At 45.3% G+C, this 20,673-nt stretch overlaps 1 protein-coding gene across 1 annotated transcript in view; it reads left to right on the plus strand.

Annotated features, from left to right (window-relative positions):
• The window catches only part of LOC144167624 (uncharacterized), a 43,504-nt gene extending 23,070 nt beyond the window's left edge, over nt 1-20,434 (plus strand). The window contains exons 10-22 of the mRNA XM_077696820.1: nt 1,466-1,771; nt 3,164-3,208; nt 4,798-4,891; nt 9,489-9,646; nt 10,203-10,300; nt 12,055-12,142; nt 13,235-13,402; nt 15,654-15,799; nt 16,441-16,534; nt 17,077-17,103; nt 18,338-18,394; nt 19,442-19,513; nt 20,279-20,434. Of these exons, the coding sequence (XP_077552946.1) occupies nt 1,466-1,771; nt 3,164-3,208; nt 4,798-4,891; nt 9,489-9,646; nt 10,203-10,300; nt 12,055-12,142; nt 13,235-13,402; nt 15,654-15,799; nt 16,441-16,534; nt 17,077-17,103; nt 18,338-18,394; nt 19,442-19,513; nt 20,279-20,304 (1,379 nt within the window). The 3' untranslated portion in view covers nt 20,305-20,434. The remainder of the gene's footprint in view (nt 1-1,465; nt 1,772-3,163; nt 3,209-4,797; nt 4,892-9,488; nt 9,647-10,202; nt 10,301-12,054; nt 12,143-13,234; nt 13,403-15,653; nt 15,800-16,440; nt 16,535-17,076; nt 17,104-18,337; nt 18,395-19,441; nt 19,514-20,278) is intronic.
• The last annotated feature ends 239 nt before the right edge of the window (nt 20,435-20,673 follow it).

The following is a 20,673-nucleotide window of genomic DNA, read 5'->3' on the forward strand; positions in this document are numbered from 1 at the left end:
AAGATGAGTCTGACGGAAGAGTTTAGGCATCCCGTTGCAGCATCAGACTCAAATAACGGCGCACGTTTTTGAGCTGCAGAACTAGATGCGCTTTGTGAACAGACAAAAACCGCGACAAAATTGCGCACCTCTACAAAAAATTACATCTGTAAATTACGTCTTCAGTCAAATATGTGCCATATATCTTTCTGTACGTGCCTAACCTTCCACTGAAGGTGTAAGAGCGCTTTTGTTTAGCCAGAAAAGTACCCTCGGTATTTTTGCAGACAGCCTATGCGAAGGCTGAGACAGCGACCCGACGGGTTCTTGTAATATTCCTTTTGTAGAGTGGCAGCAAGGGAACGCTTGCCATCAAATACGCGGCTGTCGATGTGGTCCTTTGGGAGGCTCGGAACCTAGATTTGAACACCCTCAGTAAACTGCACGCGACGGCCACATCTGTGTTACCACTTTATCACTTTATCGCCATCAGTATCACTTATCAGTATCAGTATCAATATCAGTATCGGCAGTATCACTTTATCGCCATGACTTTATCACTTTATTCACGTTTTCTGTGATCTCTCACTTACATTGGAATCCTTGGAAGTACATGGGGTGCGCTTTTTCACAACCAATTCTGTCTGAAGCCACGTTACAACCGTGCTGCCTGAGTGGCACTGCGACGTAGCCGACAGCTCCCAACTTGGCGCGATAAAACCCGCTGAAATTGGCGTTTTGGTTTAGTCAGACGCTTATTGAAAGGGGGCCACCGATATAATGGACAGGAGAAACAACAACCTCATTACGGTGGGGACGACTTGCGGACGTAGCGTCGAGAAGGTGCTTCATTCCTTAATTCGTAATGGGTTCAGTATATGCCATGTTCATCTAAACCTGAGTACTTATGCGGTTGCTGGGCAATGGTTTGGTCGTCCAGGTATCTCGGTACCGAGCGAGAATGCGCAATAAAGGCACCAGATTTGGATTTTTTTCGGACACGCCGCCATAACACAGAACTCAAGCTACATGTAGCTTTCAGGTACGCCACAGTACAATGCCAAATTGCACCTTGCGGAAGCGCATATGCCGTTCAATAAGCAGGTTGAAATTTTCGGAAGCCAATCACGTTTTTGGGATAATACAAGTCCACCAGAGTGTACTTCAAGACTAACAAGGGTTTGCAAGTCCCGCACCACCAAAAGTCAGGAAAGGACGTCTACTATATGGCATACTAAGCAGCCGTTAGGAAAATTGTGGCCACCGGATAACTGCGGGCTATTTTGGTTGACTCCTGGCATATATACTATGCATCAGCCAACTATGCCTGAATGACGCCCTCTCCAAGCATGTAAGGTTAGGCGTCGACGCGGTTTATGTGCTTCTTCCGTAACATTGTCCCTCCACTGTTGTGGCCGCAAGTGTTAAAAATTCTTATTGCAGACACCCATTGATTAACTTCACGCTCCTTCTCGCCTCTACAAAGGTCTCCTTTTGGGCAAGCACGCGAGGCGGGTGTCGAGCCGAGGCATTTCTCTGAGTCAGCTGTTACGCTTCTTCTACGGTGTGTCCGGCGTACCTCGGTCGGTACCCGGGGCGCCGGGCCTGTCGGTGTGCGGCCGCCGGGAGCTGCTGTACCCGTACCTGCGGGACGGTCTCCTCGAGGGCAATGTCAGCCACATGGCCCGAGCCTACCTGTTGCACCGTTACGGCCAGGACTCACACAGGCTCAGCCTCTTCGTAGCCGCCGCAACAGACGAGTTCCTGCAGCGACTCAGACGCGACCTGCTCAGTAAGTGATGCCATGGGCGCGAGCTCCAATAAAATTGAGTGTTGCGCGCGGACATAACCTGAAGCGGAAGGGTGTATAGCGGGTGTTCGAACTTACCGTTTTAATCGTGCTGTAAATTTTTTAATTGCCTTTCCCTTTATCGACTAATGTTCCGACAAGAACTGATGCTATCAGTCGCCTTCAAAGTGGTACCGTAGTAATTTGAACAAAAGTGTGAAAGTATTGTACCGGCTCCCGGTCCACAGAAGATTTAGCTAGGGCCCCAATCTGAGGGGATAATGCACTAGTGAGACGTGGGAGTGCGGCTGAGATGCAACATTTGATGTCCAACAGCGCTCTTCAACAATTTGCCCCTCCGCGGTGAGACTTCAAGGTTGCTCTCACCTGTGATATGCGTTCTAAATGGTGATTTCGTGCCCATAGTATGTGCAGATTTATAACTGCCGCAATAAAGTTATACTGGCATAAGACGTAAGCAATGACTCGGGAGTAATGTGCTTTTCTAGCAGGAGGATCATTTCTAGTAAGCGATAGCACCCAGAATTTATATCCCTTGAGGGCCGAACGTACTGTACACCACTGCGATTCTGCCGCATTTCCTTAAAAACAAGACGTAAGCGTACTATTTCTTTGTTAAGACGATTCGCTACAGTCCTTCATTAAAGCAGCGACATTTCTGCTATAGAAACCGTGTTACTTCATCGCATTTTTATAGGATGTGGAAACTGGCTATACCTGGTTAGGTATTAATTAGTGGCAGAAACTGGCGTTGCTTTCAGAGTGCGCAACAAGGTGTACGAGAAGCCGGTTATGCACAGAAGAATGCAAGGCCTGTAGCTCAACTTTGCGGCACTTACCATGTCCGATTCGGGGTCAGCTGCTGTTTAAGGCAACGATCGAGGCACGGAATGAAACATAAGGCTGGAAGCCCAAGTGACGCCTGGTCATTTGCGGGTCGGTGACGTCCCACTCAGCCGCTCCGTTTCACACGCGGAAATCAGAAATTAGGTTTTGTAAAAAGGCTACATATTTCAGAAACTGTCCAGAAACTGAATACTACATTGTTATGTACAGTCAAAAAGTGATCTCACGAAAAGTGGAACCTTTCATTTGTTAGCTTCCTCAGAGCTATACTGGGACGATAAGGATAACTTGAACATGTGCGTATACTATGTAGGCAGTATGAGCGGAGATTTGAATAAGAAGTTACATATTTGTGTACGTGCTGCGTGGTACATTTGTCTACTTAGTGCACGTGCCTATTAATCAACGCATGTAACCGCAAAAGCTGATTTGGAAGCGATTAAATTTTGTTGTAGATAATGTCGGTTTCCTCATAAAATGCTTCTCTTTTCTTTTCCTTTTCGTTGTTCTATAATAATGGGACTACAGGAAACCCCGAGTTTTGTGACCGGTACCCTCCGACATCAGAGCAAGGTGAGAAGAGCGACGTGGTAGAAACGATTGCCTGGTAATGGCTATACACCTTAACAAAATTCTGCCCAAAAAACCGCGGGTTCGAGTTCTCATATATATCCTATACTCTTGAAACACATCCGATAGCGAGAGGAAATCCTTTGTAAATTCCGATATAGAATAACATGCGATTTGTTTAATACCTAAATTAATATTGAAGGGTAGAAAGTGGGAATTTGGGGACACTGAAACAAATTTCGCTGTTTATGTATTTCTATTTGGAGTCCCCGCGCGTACAAGAACCCCGCATACCGTTCAACACCAGTGAAAGCTTTGCACCACAGTGCCCGGGCAATGCATCCAGCTAGAAACGATGAAATTAAGAGCACGGTGATCACAAAAAAGCGTAGAACTGCTAAATCTTTATTCGTTGATTATGAGGCTTAACGCACTGACGCTACACAGGCGATGAGACCGTAGCGGAGGCGCCGTAGTGGAGGGCTCCAGACTTATTTTGACCACCTGGAGATCTTTAACGTCCGTCGAAATCTAGAACACACGGGTATTTTCGCTTTTCCCCTCCGTCAGAAAAGCGGCCGCCGTGGTCGGGAGTCGAACCCACGTCCTTGGGCTCATCAGAACAACGCAACGCTTTAGCCTTTGAGCCACCGCGGCTGCTAAATTTCTATAAAACGGATGTAGGAAGCCGGTTCTTCAAGTTGTTCACTGGGATCTGCCAACTCTTCAAAAGCAAAAAATTCCACCGTGAAAAGCGACAATTTCATTTTGAATGTGATGCATTTCAGGTTAGAAAGTGCGTGATACAATCGGCTACTGAAACATTTAGCATTGTGCTTGCACCTGTCACAATTCATCGGTGTCTTTACGAATGTGGCATTTTGAGAAGGTGAAAACGGGATTACATTCACATATTTTTGGTGTTTCCTCGATTTATTTTTTGTTGGATAGCATTGATAATCCCACTGTGTTTTTATTTCTGACCACTGGCACGACACGACTCTAAAAATTTCCCAAACTTAAGAATTTCAAGTGTAATGTCAAGAGATGACAAAAAAAAAACCTCAACATGTTTTGGAAAGGATAAATACCGTGCAACCCCCCCTCCCCCCTGCACCTCAGCGAAAATAAATCCCGAAAAGTCAATTTTGTGGCATAAAGCAAGGATTTACACGAAGAGCCGTCTTCAGGATTAATGATCGTGATTTTTACCATCCCAATCAACATTTTTCAGGGAAATATTGCTCTCAACAAGCCGATTGGACCGAACAAATATTTTTCCCCGTCATACAAAAACTTCAAATACATTGAAGAAAGTAACTTTAGAACAGTGGTTCTAGTTCCACTTCTGCAGTTACTTTTTTACGCTGTATGCGCTGCTATGAGGTTCTGAACTTGTTAGAAAGTCTGAGTGTTACAAATAAATCCCACCGTACGCCAGGCAGTGCTGGAAGTACGCATGCCAGACGTGCGCGAATTGCTCACATAACCTCGAGTGCCCAGATTAACCAATGAAAGTGGTTTATGAATGTCCCCTCAAGATAATGGCTGCCGTCTTGTGGAGCAAACTGCGTGTTTCCGTTCCCACACAGCTGAGTGCCAAACACCAGGGGACATATTCATCGTAATGGATGCGGATGCGTATGCAAACGACGACTGGATGAAGCAGCAGCGAAGAACGGTCGAGTAAGTTCGGACGCGTTTTATGTTTTACAAACATTCCAAACATGAATGACCCCTTCTTTTTCTGTATGTGTTAGAACGCGGTTTTAAATGCGAATGCATTTCTTAGCCGCAGGTTGTCTTGCGTCGTTGAGCGGCGTGCGCCTAGCAACAGCTGTGGCGCGCGCCTAGCAACCGGAGCAGGTGCGGAGTAGCGGAGGGCAAGGGGAGAGGAGGAGCGCGCTCGGCGTGTGAGGGTGCTCGCATCGCGGAGCTCGGGGCGGAGAGAGGGGTCGCGCGCGGGCTGGCGCGGGTCTCTCTCTCCTCTCCGCGTACCCCTCTTCGCTCGCTGCGCATATAAATGCAGGGAGCGCGCGCCTCTCTCCGTGACTGCTTGCCGACTGGCGCCTTGATAGCGATGGAAGTCGGTGAAGTCGAATCCGTCGCGGCAACGATACCGCAAAGAAGAATTCGGTGCACCCAATGCATTCGCATTTCCGCACGGTGATCTTCGGGGAGGTGGGGGGATTTTTTCAGACAGACGTAACGTTTTTGCAACACGTGTGATTCTCCGATAGCTTTCTTTTTTTTTTGCGATAATAAGCCCGTTGGCATAAAAAACATATTTACAGGTTAAGGTATGAACCCACCTCGTGGAAGAAGGTAAGCTCTCTTGATCCCAGAATGAAATATTACGAGATTGGCAACTGTTTACCTAAATATTAAGGTTCGGCTAATATGAGAAAATGTGAATTTGAATCGCATAGCTCTTGTTGCTCGACTCGTATTTTCATTCCCCAATTTCGTATTCGATGTCTTCGAATATTTGTCTCTTAGCGAATAGTCGGGTGTACTGACGTGCGTCGACCGCTAAACATGATCTAGTCGGCTGGAGAACGTGCTGTTACCCTCGAAACCCGGAGCCCGGAAAGGAATCATGCCAGTATCAGGCATCGGATAACGGAGAACCACAGATACACATCCGGGTTCATCATTTTTTCTCTGTTGGCATATTATCGCGATCCAAGGGTGTCTACACTTTTAAATAGCACGCGTTTTTCTAGAAGTATAGTAACATAGCAAAACAGCATCCAGTATTTTCCGAAAACTTGTATGATTGCTTTCGATTTATTCAAATTTCACTATTTGGGCGTCCTTACAATATATAACGATCGTTTAAAGTAACTTGGCACTAAACTAGAAAACATTCAGAAATGTAAAAGCAAAGCGAAATAGTTGATTATGATTGTGTGCCCCATCCTTATATTTACTGTTTGTTTATTGAGTAATTACTAGGCGCGTGTTACTTATTCTCCCAATGAGAAATAGCGTTTCTATAATTGCGTCGTTGAATACTGAAGAACTATTGCCGAAAGATGAAGTGCCTGCTATAGTTTTGTGAAAGCAGTTTCACATCGCACTTAAAGAATCTGCGTGAAATGGGCGACCGAAATTACCGGCGTCAAACACGGGTTAATAATTGTTGAGTCTTTCTTGCGCCAGGCGCATTACTGCAGCACCAGAACCGGCATCGCGCGTTTCGTTTCGGATACACCAGGCAGTGTCTCTGTAGTAAGGTGTTCGTTTTTCAAGCACGGACGCCGGATTCCCATCGGATGAAATCATTTTTCTGCGATTTACAAATAAATAGGTAACGAATTCCATCCGCGTTGTGGGTGTTCAACAAAACAGACACTGAAATGTGACCTTCGTGAAAAGTTTGAGCGTGACTAAAGGAGCGGTTTGCTGAGAAAATAGCTTCTAGGACAGTAATTTGTTGTTGTAACATCCTGTACACATTAGGTGAATTTGTCAACGGTAGAAGCAACTGCGCGCCGCACGCTTGAAATGCCTGCTTGTTTCCATGCTTGCTCCCGTCTTTCTTTGTGCTCTTTCTCGGTCGGAAGGTTTGAGTTTAGAGACCTATGACTGCTTACGTGCGTAATTGCGGAAGCATTGAATTTTATTAACAGCGGAGCTATTGTACAAGCTGTAAGGTCGGTGTTGTAGGAAAACATTTCAAGAAGATGCGGAGCGCTCGTGAGTGCGTTCCTCGCGCCGACAGCCGAGCGTCCCCGGCACGCGCAGTAGATTTAGCAAAAAAAAAAATTACTGGCAAAAACCACAAGGAGCAAGAAAATGCCTAGCGCGTGTGAGCGCTTGCCTTGCGGCGACCGCTGAGTCCCGGCTCACGCAATGGCTTTGGAAAAAAAAAAAAGAACTCTAGCGCTGTTGACAAGCACTACCCCACATGTAATGCTTGGAATGAGGAACACGACGATACCGACGCATATGACGATGACTACTTCTAGCACAGTGCGAAGGAACGACAGAAAATGTAAATAGGCCATTTCAAGCTTGTAAAAATACGTGGCGATGTGTCCTTCAGTGCTCACGTTTACAGATATCCTGCAGATTCGCTGTGGTTCAAGCCTTGCGCGACTTATGCCTGTGCTACGCGGCTGTTTCAAAGGCCTTCCGAAGGCCATTGAACAAGTTGTCTATTGAGTGCCCTATTGTAACTATTGTGGGCGAAAGTCCAATCGTCACGTGAAAGTTACCGTGTAGCACAGGTATTAGCCTGTTGAGCTTTGCCAGTTGAGCGGGTGGAAGTCTAAAATGCTGAGGATGACTTTGCATCCACCACTCACCGCAAAGAAGACGACGTTCTCTTCGATGCTGATGGCGATGATTACTAGCGCCGCAATTATGCAAATAACAAATGATACTTAAACTTGACTGTGTTTCCGCCAATGCTCACCTATAACAGCTCCGCCATGGAAGTCTTGCGCGTGAGTACAAGCTTCCCTGAATTTTTTCAATCTATGCGACTTTCTTTTTCTAATAGCTGGCTGGTCGGTCATGATTATACCATCTTTCGTTGCGGCAAAGGCTTCGTCATCACAAAGGTATCTCCTCTAAAGGTGGCGTCGACACTGTTTCGGTAATTGAACGACGAGGATGTCTGTCAGTATCTAAGGTATGTAACATATTGACAGAGAGAGAGAGAGACAACCTTTAATAGAAAAGGATGACCACTGGTCACGATGGGGGAAAGGAATGGGGAGGGAGGGTAAGAGAAAATAAACAAAGTAATGCTGGTCGTTCTCAGTAGACTCAATAACTGGGCCAGTTCTTGGAACCTGCAATTCATGGGCCAGTTCATGGTGATCGCAATAGGGTTTGTGCACATACATCAGTTCGTTCGGGGGAGGACCCGCTCAAACAACCCATGCCAGATCACTTTTAATTGAATAAACCGCTATTTCATATAATAGTTGTGCATCAGTTTGTTGTGGATCGGGATGGGGTTGGGGCGATTTAAATGTACGGTGCGTGGCGAAAGCTGGGCACCACCAAAGTAGGTGTGTGAGGTCTGATGGAGTGGTGGTACGGCAGTAAGGACATCGAGGGGGCAGGTGAGGGGTATACCACTTGCTAAGTGTTTCAGGTGTGTACGCTGAATTTGCAATATATTTGTTAATAAAAATTTCGCCTGAGCGGGGAATAGGAGGTAGGCGACAAGCGTAAACATTGTGCCTTGAACTATGCTGCGCTAGATAACGTAATTGCATCAAACCGATTTGAATCACAGTGTATTGTTGCAATATGGCCCCCTGAGTAAACGGGGCTAACTAAGACATTGTCAGAAAGTGTCGCCCGAGGAACTACATTCAGCTCTACATCGCACGCCGCTTTGGGGGGAGGATTGTGTGGGACACACCTGGAGCATATATAGGCAGATTTCACGCCAGTGTAGTTGCATCACAAATGTTATCACATAAATCACATCTCCTTTACGAACACTGTCACCGCCTCGCATAAAAGTTGATCTGTAACGTGTCCAAACAGAAAATCTCAACCGTGAATGTGGCCGGTGGCAGCAGCGCCTATGGGTGACGGTCGGAGCGATTCGTAGCTGCTTTCGAAACTTTACGTTAAAGGGCTTTCAGTGGCTCCTCTACGTGAAGTTTCTTATATAGCTCCCACAGGGAGCCGAGGAACTCCACTTCTATACATGGTGCCAGTGAATAAAGTTGTATCTTTCTTTCTTTCGATACCAACGCCGGGTGGAAGGGCGCATGCATCAAGACACCGTGGCCCCTACTGCCAGCTCTCATGAAAAAAAATGGAATGGGGTATAGTTAGTGTACGGTGAACGTAAAGATACAACATTTATTTTTACTTACTTTGAATGCGTAGAAATTCTTTGCTGAGTACCACAAAGCGAACGGTGAAATGTCATGTGCCTCCACAGAAATGCGCAATTGTCGAAGTTAAGGCATTTGATTCTTCTAAAATTGAAAATGAAGAACACTGCACAAAAATAAAAATACAATCAAATGAGAGAGAAAGAAAGAATGGTCTTTAACGGTGCTGGTGAGGTTAGCCTGGCAAAAGCGTCTAGCTAGCCCATATTGGCTATTGATAGCCGAATCGGGAAACCAGTGCACGTCGAAGGAAGCTTAAAAACTAAAAACTAAACTGAAGTAAACAGAGCAAGCGGTACCTGGTACAGTCATCGTGGTAGAACGGGACGTTGGTTCTGAAAATATAAGGCAAGTACGTTTAGCAGCGCTTGTAACCCTAATGCTGAGTGAATATTTTGCCATTTTCTCAGGCTCCTCGCCCAGCGCTTAAACATCGGCAAGGACAGCCGCCGTTATTTGCACGTTTACGTGAACAAGCGAGACATGGACGGAGCGTTGCAGGTGCAACTCGCGAACGAGACGTCGCCTTCAACCGCCAGCTGCTACGCTCTCACGGCGAACTTTTCCGGTGAGTACCACAGGCGAGTACAACCCCCGCCGCGGTGGCTCAGTGGCTAAAGCGTCGTGTTGCTGAGCCTAAGGACGTGGTTTGGATTCCCAGCAGCGACAGCGGCTTTTCTGATGGAGGTGAAAAGCGAAAACTCTCGTGTGAAGATATTTCGGCACATGTTAAAGATTCCTAGGTGTTGTCAAAATTAATCCGGAGCCCTCCACTAAGGCACGCCTCATAGCCCGAGTGCAGCTTCGGCGTATTAAACCACATAATCAGGTTAATAAGACCATAGACACGAAATAATGAGGGGAAAAAGTGATTTATAACAGGCCTAAAAGAGGTCTCGGCTGGCGTGATGGGGCGCCTCGGGAGAATGTTACATGCCCATAAGGGGGATTGGCCAAGATTTCGTAAAAGCTGCGCGCATTGGGTATTGCAGCTTGCTTGCTCGCTCGATTAATTTTCCGCTCGTTGGCTCGCCCAGCAGTTTCGTCAGGAAAAGTCAACCACCCTTTTTTTTTTCCATATACAACGTTGCGTGACTCTTGACACGATTTGTGCTTTATTTCAGAGATCGCGACAGACAACGAGGCTGGCGTGTTTGAATCTCTCCGTAGCCTCGTTGCGAAAAATCACTACGGTAGTATCGATCAGCTAGCCCCTTCAAAGGTGAGATGAGGAGCAACGTCCGGGGATCGCTGCACTGAAATTGAAAATGAAGTTAAAAATATCTTTCTCTACCACACCCACAAAGTTTAGCTGTCTCTGTATTAAATGCAATTAAGCTTCTTGGGCCGCCAGCTCTCGTTCTTGAAGCATTGGTTTCGGAGCGTGCATTGCGAGGTTTGGAAGGGTGAGCGGCGAGGTCACCCGGCGTGCGTGTCGAGGTCTTGAAACTTCAAGGCCACCTCAAGTTCACCTTTTCGAGAAGTGTCTGTTGTGGCTGACGGTGAGTTCCCCCAAAGAACGGCCAATCTCGTGCTAGCGGGAAGGCCACGAGCGCGCTCGTCCCAGCGCGACCGCAGCCAGCTTCGTGGTGATTCGCCCCTAGGACCGAAAGACGCACTACGTCAACCTCTCCCATTAGCAGGTGCCCGGGAATTTCAAATCACATATGAGAGCGAAGCTGTCATTGAAAAATTTGCCGCCATTATTTGCGCCCATTCTCGGTGTGAAATCATTGCCGGCCAGCAGTGCAGTGAAGCAGCACGAACAATGAAATAGCGCAAATGACCCGCTGCAGACACTGTGCAGCGACTGGAAATCCATGTGTAGTAAACCCTTGGTAGAACAAACTCCTGGGGACGCAAAAGGTGACCTTGTTATAAGCGGTGTTTTGTTAAAAGGAGGAATTATTATTTCTCCCTGCACTGGAGCTGGTACGTGAAAAATTTGTTTTGTTATAACACTATAACGAGCGTTTACTCTACGGAGGGACGAAGATGCACTTGTGAGTGAAAGAGATCCTTTGGTGTGCTTACTATGTGTTTGATGCGGGATAGATCAGCATTGTACGTAAATTATGCCTGTTTTGGGACCTCGTTACTGGATATACTTGTACGCCCCTCTGATTATTGAAGAGGAGCATTGGAGCTGCGGGAAACGAAGGGATGCGGGACGCACATGCCAGCGACAAGAATATAGCTTTTAATGCAATACTTAAGAATTATATCAATTGCGCTTTTATCTCTCTCACGTACGCAATTCGGCTGCCCGAGTTCCAAAGCGGACATGAAGGACCTCCAATGCTAATCCCGTATCCCACCCATTGTAAGCATGTAAAGCAGACTGTTGGAATGAGCCGAAAGAACGGAGAGCAGTAAAGGCAATCATTACCTCTGAATTTATAATCAATGTTTCTTTTTTGCAACCCCGGTAAAATATAAGAATCTTTACAAACCTTTAAAGGGAAAGAACCAGACGCTTCTATTCTAACGGTCCCTTCTGATGTACTCCTTTTTCATGCGGCTGTACCGGTAAAAGAACACAAAATATAACTGAGGTGAGTGCCAGTAATGAGTCGCTTTTATTACCACTGTGTCCCCTGTCCTTTATTGCTCGCCGCCTCGATGGTTCTACCAACAGGCCCTGCAGTCCTCACCACTCCGACATTTGCACTAAAAAAACACAATGAAACAACTGACTACAAAAAAAATTGTTTCTTTTATTGAGAGTGTGTTATACAGTGCAAGAATAAATGATCCAATTCGCTTTTTCGCAGACCGCATAGAACATCTGGTACGCTGTAAATGGCAACGCTGGCGTAATTCAAAGCTTATACGAATCCAGAAGTTTTTAGAACTTCTAACCAATTGAGTCCACAACGCTACGAAACGTTTCAGTAGAGCCACACTTTTCACAGAAATTAATTGATTCGTTCGATTACTAAAGTTTGCACTTTTTTTTTTCTGTGTACTTTGAAGACCATCGTGATGTTCAAGTTCGGCCATCTGCGTTCAGCGCCTCAGCGGCTGAGAGCACTGCTCCCCCGTGTTGTAGGGAGCAAAGAAGGTACGTAAAAACGAGAACGAGTTAAGGAACACGAATACCCACGCTGTAAGCATCGCCATTTTCACTCATTGTTTTTTAACGCCTCTAAGCATTTTTCTCAAAGAAAAAAAGCTCGAAAACAAACCGTTGACATTAGAACATGGAGCTTCAATGGCCCAAATATGGCTATCGGGTGGTTTTAAGAAAACATCAATTCATTTATTTATGATCCCCTATGGAGCATTTAATAGGAACGCGCTCAATGCCTATTCTCGAGAAGGCCGTGATGATTACGAAATACATGTTAGGCGGTTGTTCTCAAGAATCAGAAGAGGCCCTGTACGATGCGTTGCAAGTGAGGCAAAATATGAAATATGCGCAAATATGTTGAGAACAAGTGATTTTCCACACACTAAACTTCTTACACGATTTTTGGCCGGAACATTTGTAGCGTAAGTAGATAAAGGGTGTTGGGACGCCATTACACCCCTTTTTGATGATATTAACGGAGTTGATGATATTAGGTGTTGATGATATTAACGGAGTTGCTCAGGTTGGCAAAATATGATATCCGCCATAGATCACGCAGTTAAAATTCATTGTTCATTATGTTAATTTCCTTTTGCGTGTGTGTGCGTGTGCGTGTGCGTGCGCGCGAAATGAGCGCCGACGGAAATTGCGAAACCAATCTGAAGCCCTCCTGCCGTTAGGAGCATAAGAGAAGAAGCAGAAACTCGTTCCACAAAAACACAAGCGAGAATCTGGCCCGCCATGCCAATGAAATCAATGTCGCAGCGAAATTGTCACTTAGAGCGCAGAAGGTTAGCATGCTTTGGCCGTGGTTGGCCTGTAACATACTTTGGGAAGCTGGCTGCCAATGGCGGTCGTTAGCCCCCCGTTGTCGCAAGTACGTTGTGTCACTCTACTTTAAAATAGGCGCATTTTTTTTGTCGTAACCCGCGTCGCCATATGCAATCCGTGGATAGAACGGGTTGTATATGGAGACATCTGTTGTATATGTCAAATAGAAGCCTGCGCATGTGTTAAGACCTATATGTCAAATAGAAGCCTGCGCGTGTGTTAAGACCTAAGCGCTTTATTTCGTGCTTCCAGAGTCAAGCTCGATCATCGCCATTGGAAACAATTTTACGTCGTTGCGAAAAATGGTTCGCAGCGAAGGACGAAGCGGCGCGAGCGTCTACGACAAAGTCTTCCTGCTACCAGACGACGAGGATGCGGTTAAAGAGGTCGCAACAAAGATAGCCGAGGAAGCCTGCACAGGTATGGGATTTTTAACATCGTGTGCGGCTGCGTTAATTTTTTCTTTATCCAGTGTTCGACGTTGTACGTGCTTGAGCTGAATCTGTGCTATGAGGCGCGCTCAAGTGGGGTTCTACGTATTAGGTTATACCAACTGAGGAACTTTTATGTCTGCCGAAATGTTGACACACTGGCGCTTTTGTTTTTCAGCTCCACCAAAAAAAAAAAAAACGGCTGCCGCATGTTACAGACTACGTTATTTTAAGAAACGTTCTGAAGTTTTAGCATCTCTGGAAGTTTTTGTTAACCTTTATTATATTAAGGCTTGAAAAAAAATGAATGCTGTAGTGCAAATATATACAGATGAAAATCAAATAGCTCAGACTACACTGTTTGCAGGCGGCGCTGAAGCTATTACTGTACACGCATGACGACCTAGGTTCTAATGTAACTGATCCCGTGGCGTTACTACAGATGGCCCCGATTTCAAGATATGGGGAAGTTGTATGTGCGGTTGTAGCTTGAAAAAACCTGAACGTGTAGCTGCGAAATAAAAAAGACAGATATGGGGGTGGATATGAACATATACTCTGTACAGAAGGAGTGGGCCAACCTAATGATATTAAAACATGACAGCTTATACGGCTTCGGACACGAAAATATTGTAAAGCTTCTTTTTATACATCCCGACCACCACAGCTGAAGGGTACTAATATATTGTTAATGCTAAGCAAACAGAAATAATACACTGATAAGATAGCGGGTGACACCCGTTCAGGTATACGCGTTGCTTAACACCGATACTCTCAAGCTGTGTTAATTGGCTTTCTTACTTTGGAAAAGTGTAGTCCTTACTTAAATGGACACAAACTGAATACTACTTAACGTTCAAGTCCTCAATGCCTGTCTATAGAGCCCCTGAATATGTGTTAAACGGGTCTTAAGTTTTTGAGGCTGCCCGCAGCGGTCACGCAGTGGCTATGGCGTTGTCCTGCTTAGCCCTAGGACGCGGGTTTGATCCCGGCCGCAGTGGTGGATTTTCTGATGAAGGCGATAGGCGAAAAAGTCGGAGTGTCGAAATTTCGGCACACCTCAAAGATCCCCATGTGGTCAAAATTAATCGGGAGCCCTCCACTGCGTCGAGCCGCATAGCAGGGGTTTTTCTGCGGCGCGTTAAATCCGTAAAATTTGTAGGTAGAAAATGTAGAAAATTTGTAGAAATTTGTAGAAAAATGATTTAAAATTGTTTCTTCGGTCGCATAATCCTCATCATTGAAAATTTAGTGCGAACTGAAGCAGGGACAAGAAAAGGGGATGACACCAGCGCCACCAGCACTGGTGTCGTCTCTTCTTCTTGTCCCTGTTTCAATTCGCGCTTAATTTTCATTCATGAATGTTCACCAATTAACTTGCCTCCACAATTAACTGCGCAATCCATCCAGAGTATTTCACGGTGTTGGCTATGACAGAGGGCGGAAATGAACCAATTGAGAGCAGGGGTTGACCTGGTTTAACTGCGCGCTAATGGACGAAGTGTCAGTTTTCATCTCGGATCGGTCGAAAATAGAAGAAAGGAGGTAAGCGGAAGGCAGGAATACTAACCAGGCTATATCCTATTTTGCTATCCTGCTCGGGAAAGGAAAAAAAACAGGAATAAAGTGACAGAGCAGAAAAGGAAGGTGAAAAGAACCGAGCGCTTAGATGTGCACCCGGCATTAATTAGGGCACTAGTCATCAGAGTTCACTGGTCATTGGGGTGTTTTGTGCTGCAACCTTTTGGCCGTAACCCAAGACGGGTACAATAAAGAACTTCACAGGACAACAGCTGGCCGTACGTACACCCGTTGCCAAATTTTTTTAGGCCACCTAAGCCTTCTCGAAAACAAAGAATTCAAAGAACCAGCTTTACCTTCGAAAGTGACAAAATATATGATGACAGCAAGATATAACGATGTTTTCTCTAACTGTCCTGCATAAGAAGTTTCAGCCCCGATCGGGACGTAAGCTTGTTCTTTGAATTTTTGGAGGCCTGCCCATTTCCGGCTTCACCTAGAACATTTTTACAGACTGTACATCCGATTCAAATACGCACGTACTATTTCCTGCCTGTCAAATATTTGGAAAATCTACCTCATCACACGATGCGTTATGTCCTCCTTGTTATGATACGGTATCAGGTGTCCGCATCAGGATTAGTCAGACATTTCTTACAGGATAATTTTTTTTCGAGTTTCCCAGCACTGCTCGTCTTCTCACCCGATTTTCGCTGCAGCTCCTGCAGTGCTTCGCTGCTTAGAATGCACAGAACGAGAGATAAAGAAGAGCTTCTCCTTTGAGGGCACTGTCAAAGAGAATGGCGTCGTCTACATTGTGCTCAGTCCTGAAGATTACGGCGGCTTTGAGAACCTGCGAGTAAAGGTATGGCCCTTTCCCACCATGTTTTCCATCGCGTTTAAACTGTAAGTGTCACAATATTCGCCCCCACGGATTAGTTCACGTCTTGTCTCCTCCCGTTCATAACCCGCGACACCTCATGAACACCACCAAAATCCTTTTCTTGAGTGTTACCTCAAAAGGTGCTGAATTCCAGGACGGTGGTGGAGCTTTATGGCCAATCCCGCCTTGCCAAAAGCGATGGCGACCATAACGTTTGGAATAATTTCATCACAAGCGACGCGAGGGCCGGAAATACCCAACCGATGAAGCCGTAATATATGTAAAAATATTACATGCCTGACATCGAGAGAAGTAACATAGTAACGAATTCATAGTGCAATGCAACGGGCAGCAAGTCGTTGGCAGATGAGTGATGCTTCACAGCAACATATGCCTTCCGATAGCGGGAGGTTGTCGGTATGTGTCATAGCTAGAGGTTGTCAGCGGGAGGTTGTGAATCTAATTCGTGGTTTGTGGTAATCTCGCTGGTAGTTAAGTATAGTATAGCTCAGAGATGTACGGTGTTTGACGCTGGCCTTCGGGGTTATATATCACAACCTAATTACGTGGTGGAGTCTCAAAACTGCATTTCTCAATTTTTTTTTTTCCCTCGTGGAAATCAGGTTCAATCTATTCGCGGAGCATTGAAGGTCTGCCACCAGCGTTCTCGATTTCGGCATTTAAAGCCCCAGGACTGCGACACTGTGTCGAAAAACGGTACGTCCTCGATTATTACTCCTAATAGGTGCATAAAAGGATTGAATAATGCCATTCGCAACACGTTGGTAAAACTCGATGTATTTTTCAGCTCTGCGAAACTGTTCCCTAGATTTAAATCCTGCATATTTCTGCTACACTTCGCGACTACCATTATGTGTATAAAGTTCGCTATATCAGTGTGTGTGCAACGGCAACCACGTTCGCGTATATAGCTGTTACTGGGGGTATATGAAAGGTTTTCGAATGGCGCGTTTAAAAATAGCAACAATTTCAGAAGTCCTTGTTCCAATCGAGGCTTAGCAAGAATATTTCTCTGAATTAGATTTATTTTATGGTAAAGTATTCCTCGAAAAAGTAGCAACGAGCGCCTTCGTGAGTGTAAACACCGGCTTCGAACTTGCTAATTTATAAGTTCCTTCCTTTTATGAGATCCCAGTTCGATCCATTCACCGGCTAGACTTGTCGACCCTGACTATCTTGAATTGTCCATGTTTTCCTCTTCAGTATCTGACATCCCCATTGCTTGCTTCTTCTTACAGAGCTCATGTTCAGGCCAACGTGCAAAGGTAAGTTAGTCGAAAAATCGATCGTCGACTGTATGCATACTTGCTGGCAGCAGGCGAGGTACACGCAATAGCCGGCATGCGGAGCAAAACAGCGTTACGGTGTGCGTGCCGCTTCCAGCCGCCGTTTTGCCCATAAAAATTAGTGTTTCTTTCTCTGCACTTGCTCCTCGTGCGGGTGCGTCGCCCTGTGTTATCTGTCTTATCTTCGGCAAGTCTATGCTCACAGCCCTCCCAAAACAAGGAAAACATGCATTTTTCACGCCAATTCATTCCTTGCACATGACGTCACCGCAGCCATTTCACACGCACTGCTCTCCGCTTTCCTAGCGCTGCTCGAGATAAGAACGCCAGATAGCTCACTGCCTTTCACTGTGCACGCTGTTCACGAACATGGCAGCTACAGTGACGTCAGTGCAATCTATGTGTAACACGTCATTTTAAAATGGCTGCCGCCGTTTTGCAGAATTCCGCCCCAGTATTCTCCCTTTACCTGCGTGGCTGGTTAGTGTATTAGAAGAAGCGTAGAGCCCGAACGCTGCGTTAACAGATACCCCCCCCCCCACCCCCGAACCACCCCCCCCTCCAAAAAAAAAAAATATTAATTATAACTCTACGATTTATCCTTGAACAGGCAAAGTAGCAGTAAAAAAAAAGGCGGTTAAATTTTATCACTTACTGCGATAACTCTCAAATGTTAGTGGATAAGGATATAAATTTCTACTCCGGAGCATTGGATTTTACACTTATGCCTACCTAATTTTAGCGATCTCGCTGAGGTCGAGTGAGCGAGGATCGCCTATGTGGCACCTAAAAAAGTGTCTTTTTTTATTATTGCTTACGGTAAAATGTATTTATGCAGCAAGGAGTAAATGCAAGACGATTCGTGCGTCCATGATCGCTTATTCCGACCTATGTTTGCTTGCTAAAGAAATTATAAGATTAATTTTGGAGCATTGCAATTATGAAACCTGTAATTTTTTAACTTATACCGTCGCAGTGTGCGTGGTTTGAGCACCATTTCATTTTTAGCGTTTCGATTATTTTGTGTGTGTGCTTGTTTCTTGTGGGAAACGGTGGACCAATACGTGAACTGCAGTAGTAGTACATTTCTGTAAAATAGGCTTGCTTTGTAATAACGGATAAATATCATATCCCGTACACGGTCACTTTATACAGCCTGCTACGGAATACATTTTACTGAAATCTACTACTCGGTGGTGTGAAATAATTTCAGACAACCCCTGCCAACCCCTCTACGTGGCAGTTGTCGGCACCTCAGAAGACTGTTACTGTAAGACAATTTTCTTTTCTGTATTAGTGGATATTTTCAGTGTGCGAAAGCGTTATGCCCTCTTCTTCTAATAAAACAAATTCGTGTTGATGTTGACAATTCGGCCAGCAAAACAAACCCCGAAATATTCTCGAAATTTGTACCGAAGGCGTCAGCACAAACTCGGACTTTTTGAAGAATGCTGCATTAGTAATCAAACACTCAGGGGACACAGACGTGTAAAAGCCAGAAAAAATGACTCATGTCTGAACATTCTGTAGAACAAGGCGTAGCACTTTCCGTGCAATGTTCTCATTGGTGTGTGTACAACATAGCTTTGCTCCGTGTCAGATATGTATACAGCAACTTTATCGCGCATAGCTTGAAAAAGAAAATTCTGTAAAACCTACATAAATAAAATCGATAACTCAGAATTTATAATAGCTCGAGTGGTTGCTCGGTCCCGTGTAATGGCATGTAAGAGCCCGTGCTTATAGAAATGCCTGTTCATTTGGTATCCGCTGGTCGCATGCTCCGTTATTCAAACTAGCATAGCTGTACAGCCTCGACTTCTCGAAGTGGGATGGGCATGATGAAAAATCGCGTTTATGTGATATAAATATCAATAACAATGTCATTATGCTAGGGTGGCGAAGCAATATAAAAACGGTTTAGAAGACCCATAGATTTCCTTGTTGCTTTGCGGATAGCTTCTATGTAGAGAACCTTAACAGCGCGCTCGTGTGTAAGAACACACAAGTGAAGCTTGGAAATCCATTTCTACGCTCTGGATTAGGGTACGAATTCACTTGTAAAATATAGCAATAATATCCCCGATTTTTAAAGAAAAACACTCTTTTTACGCTCAAAGAAAACTGGGTTACTCTTGTCAAACATTTGTGTGCTTCAAATTGAGCCCCATTTTGCGGTTCCACTGGATTCGAAGCAACACTATAGGCTATTGCCAAGGTACTGAGCCTAACAAAAGACAGGCATCGCCTGAGTATGGGAGGTCATTTGTTGCAGCTCCAGTGACTGATACTATCTTGCCAACTTCCACTTTTCTAGCCGCAACGAAGCCATCAAACAGCACGTGTGCTCCATCAGCTGGACTAATCAAATACCAACTGACCTTAAGCCGTGAGTTTGATTGCAGCGAATGTTTTTTGTGTGATTTCAGCTGAAAGACAACGCATCGAAGGTGCACTGGAGTGAGCCTGCTGAGACCATATTTGGGACTGAATTGTACAGTTTTACCCATGTTGTAAATAATATGACTCTTAAAGAAAAGTGTAGAGCTTTAATTCACCTGTAAATGGCGACAGGAGGGAAAACCCTTCACGGCAGCCGCACTGACGGCTGCATTCTTCAACATTTCGATTTTCGCGTACTTAATGGTTAATTTCGAATGGTTAATGTTGGTTTATGCACAGGTTGTTGAGGAACTTGTGAGGAATCTGCTAAATTACATATGCGGACATGTCGATTCAGGGAATTGGCGGTGTGATAAAAGCGGTAATTTCAAACTCACCTTTAGCGTTAGAAAAGCTAGTAAAAAGATTGCAAAAAAGAACTGCATGGTTTACGCATTTTAGAATTTCATCTGGTAAGGCAATCGGGCAATGTTTACAAGTCACTGTTGTGTCACTTTGAGGAACTTCCATGGATTAACTCCGCTGCAACACACCTCTTTGACAAATGATTGTGACAAGCTTAACAAATAGGCTAGTGATGTGGCCAAGCATGCACTTTGACTCGAAGTTGTGACCTGTGCAGTGACATTTTGCTGCTGTGTTTCGTGTGTTGCAGGCCCGAAGGAAATAGAGAAAGAGGGGACATATCAGCCCCGCTGCCGGATCTCTCTAAGCTAACGCTTTTTTTCTACTTCGTTTTTTTTTTTTGCAGGTGTCCACAAAACGCTAACCATTTGAAAGTGGACCCTATTCACGACTATTTATGCTCATACACCATCTTGTCAAGAAAAAAAACATATTTCCAGCCACGACATTATTTGTACCCTTGGGGATCAAACATCATCCAGCGTCAAATAAAGGAGCTTCATCCGGTAATGACTCCTGAGGTCCAATTCTCTCAAAACGAGAGGCCGTCGTTTTGAAACGGCATGGTAGCGTCATGCCAATCCAATTCACGTGTTCTCTGGTTGGGGCGCCGCTTTGAGGGGCGGAGGAAGGGCGAAAACCAGTGAGAGGAGCACTCCCACAAGGGCGCGAAACGACACGGAAAATGACAGGGGGGGGGGGAAGTGCGTGTCGCTTTGCGCCCTTGTGGGAGTGGTGTTA

Source organism: Haemaphysalis longicornis, unplaced genomic scaffold (assembly GCF_048455015.1).
Source record: "Haemaphysalis longicornis isolate Haplotype H1 unplaced genomic scaffold, Haemaphysalis longicornis Haplotype H1 scaffold_2, whole genome shotgun sequence".
In the NCBI taxonomy this organism is placed as follows: Eukaryota; Metazoa; Arthropoda; class Arachnida; order Ixodida; family Ixodidae; genus Haemaphysalis; species Haemaphysalis longicornis.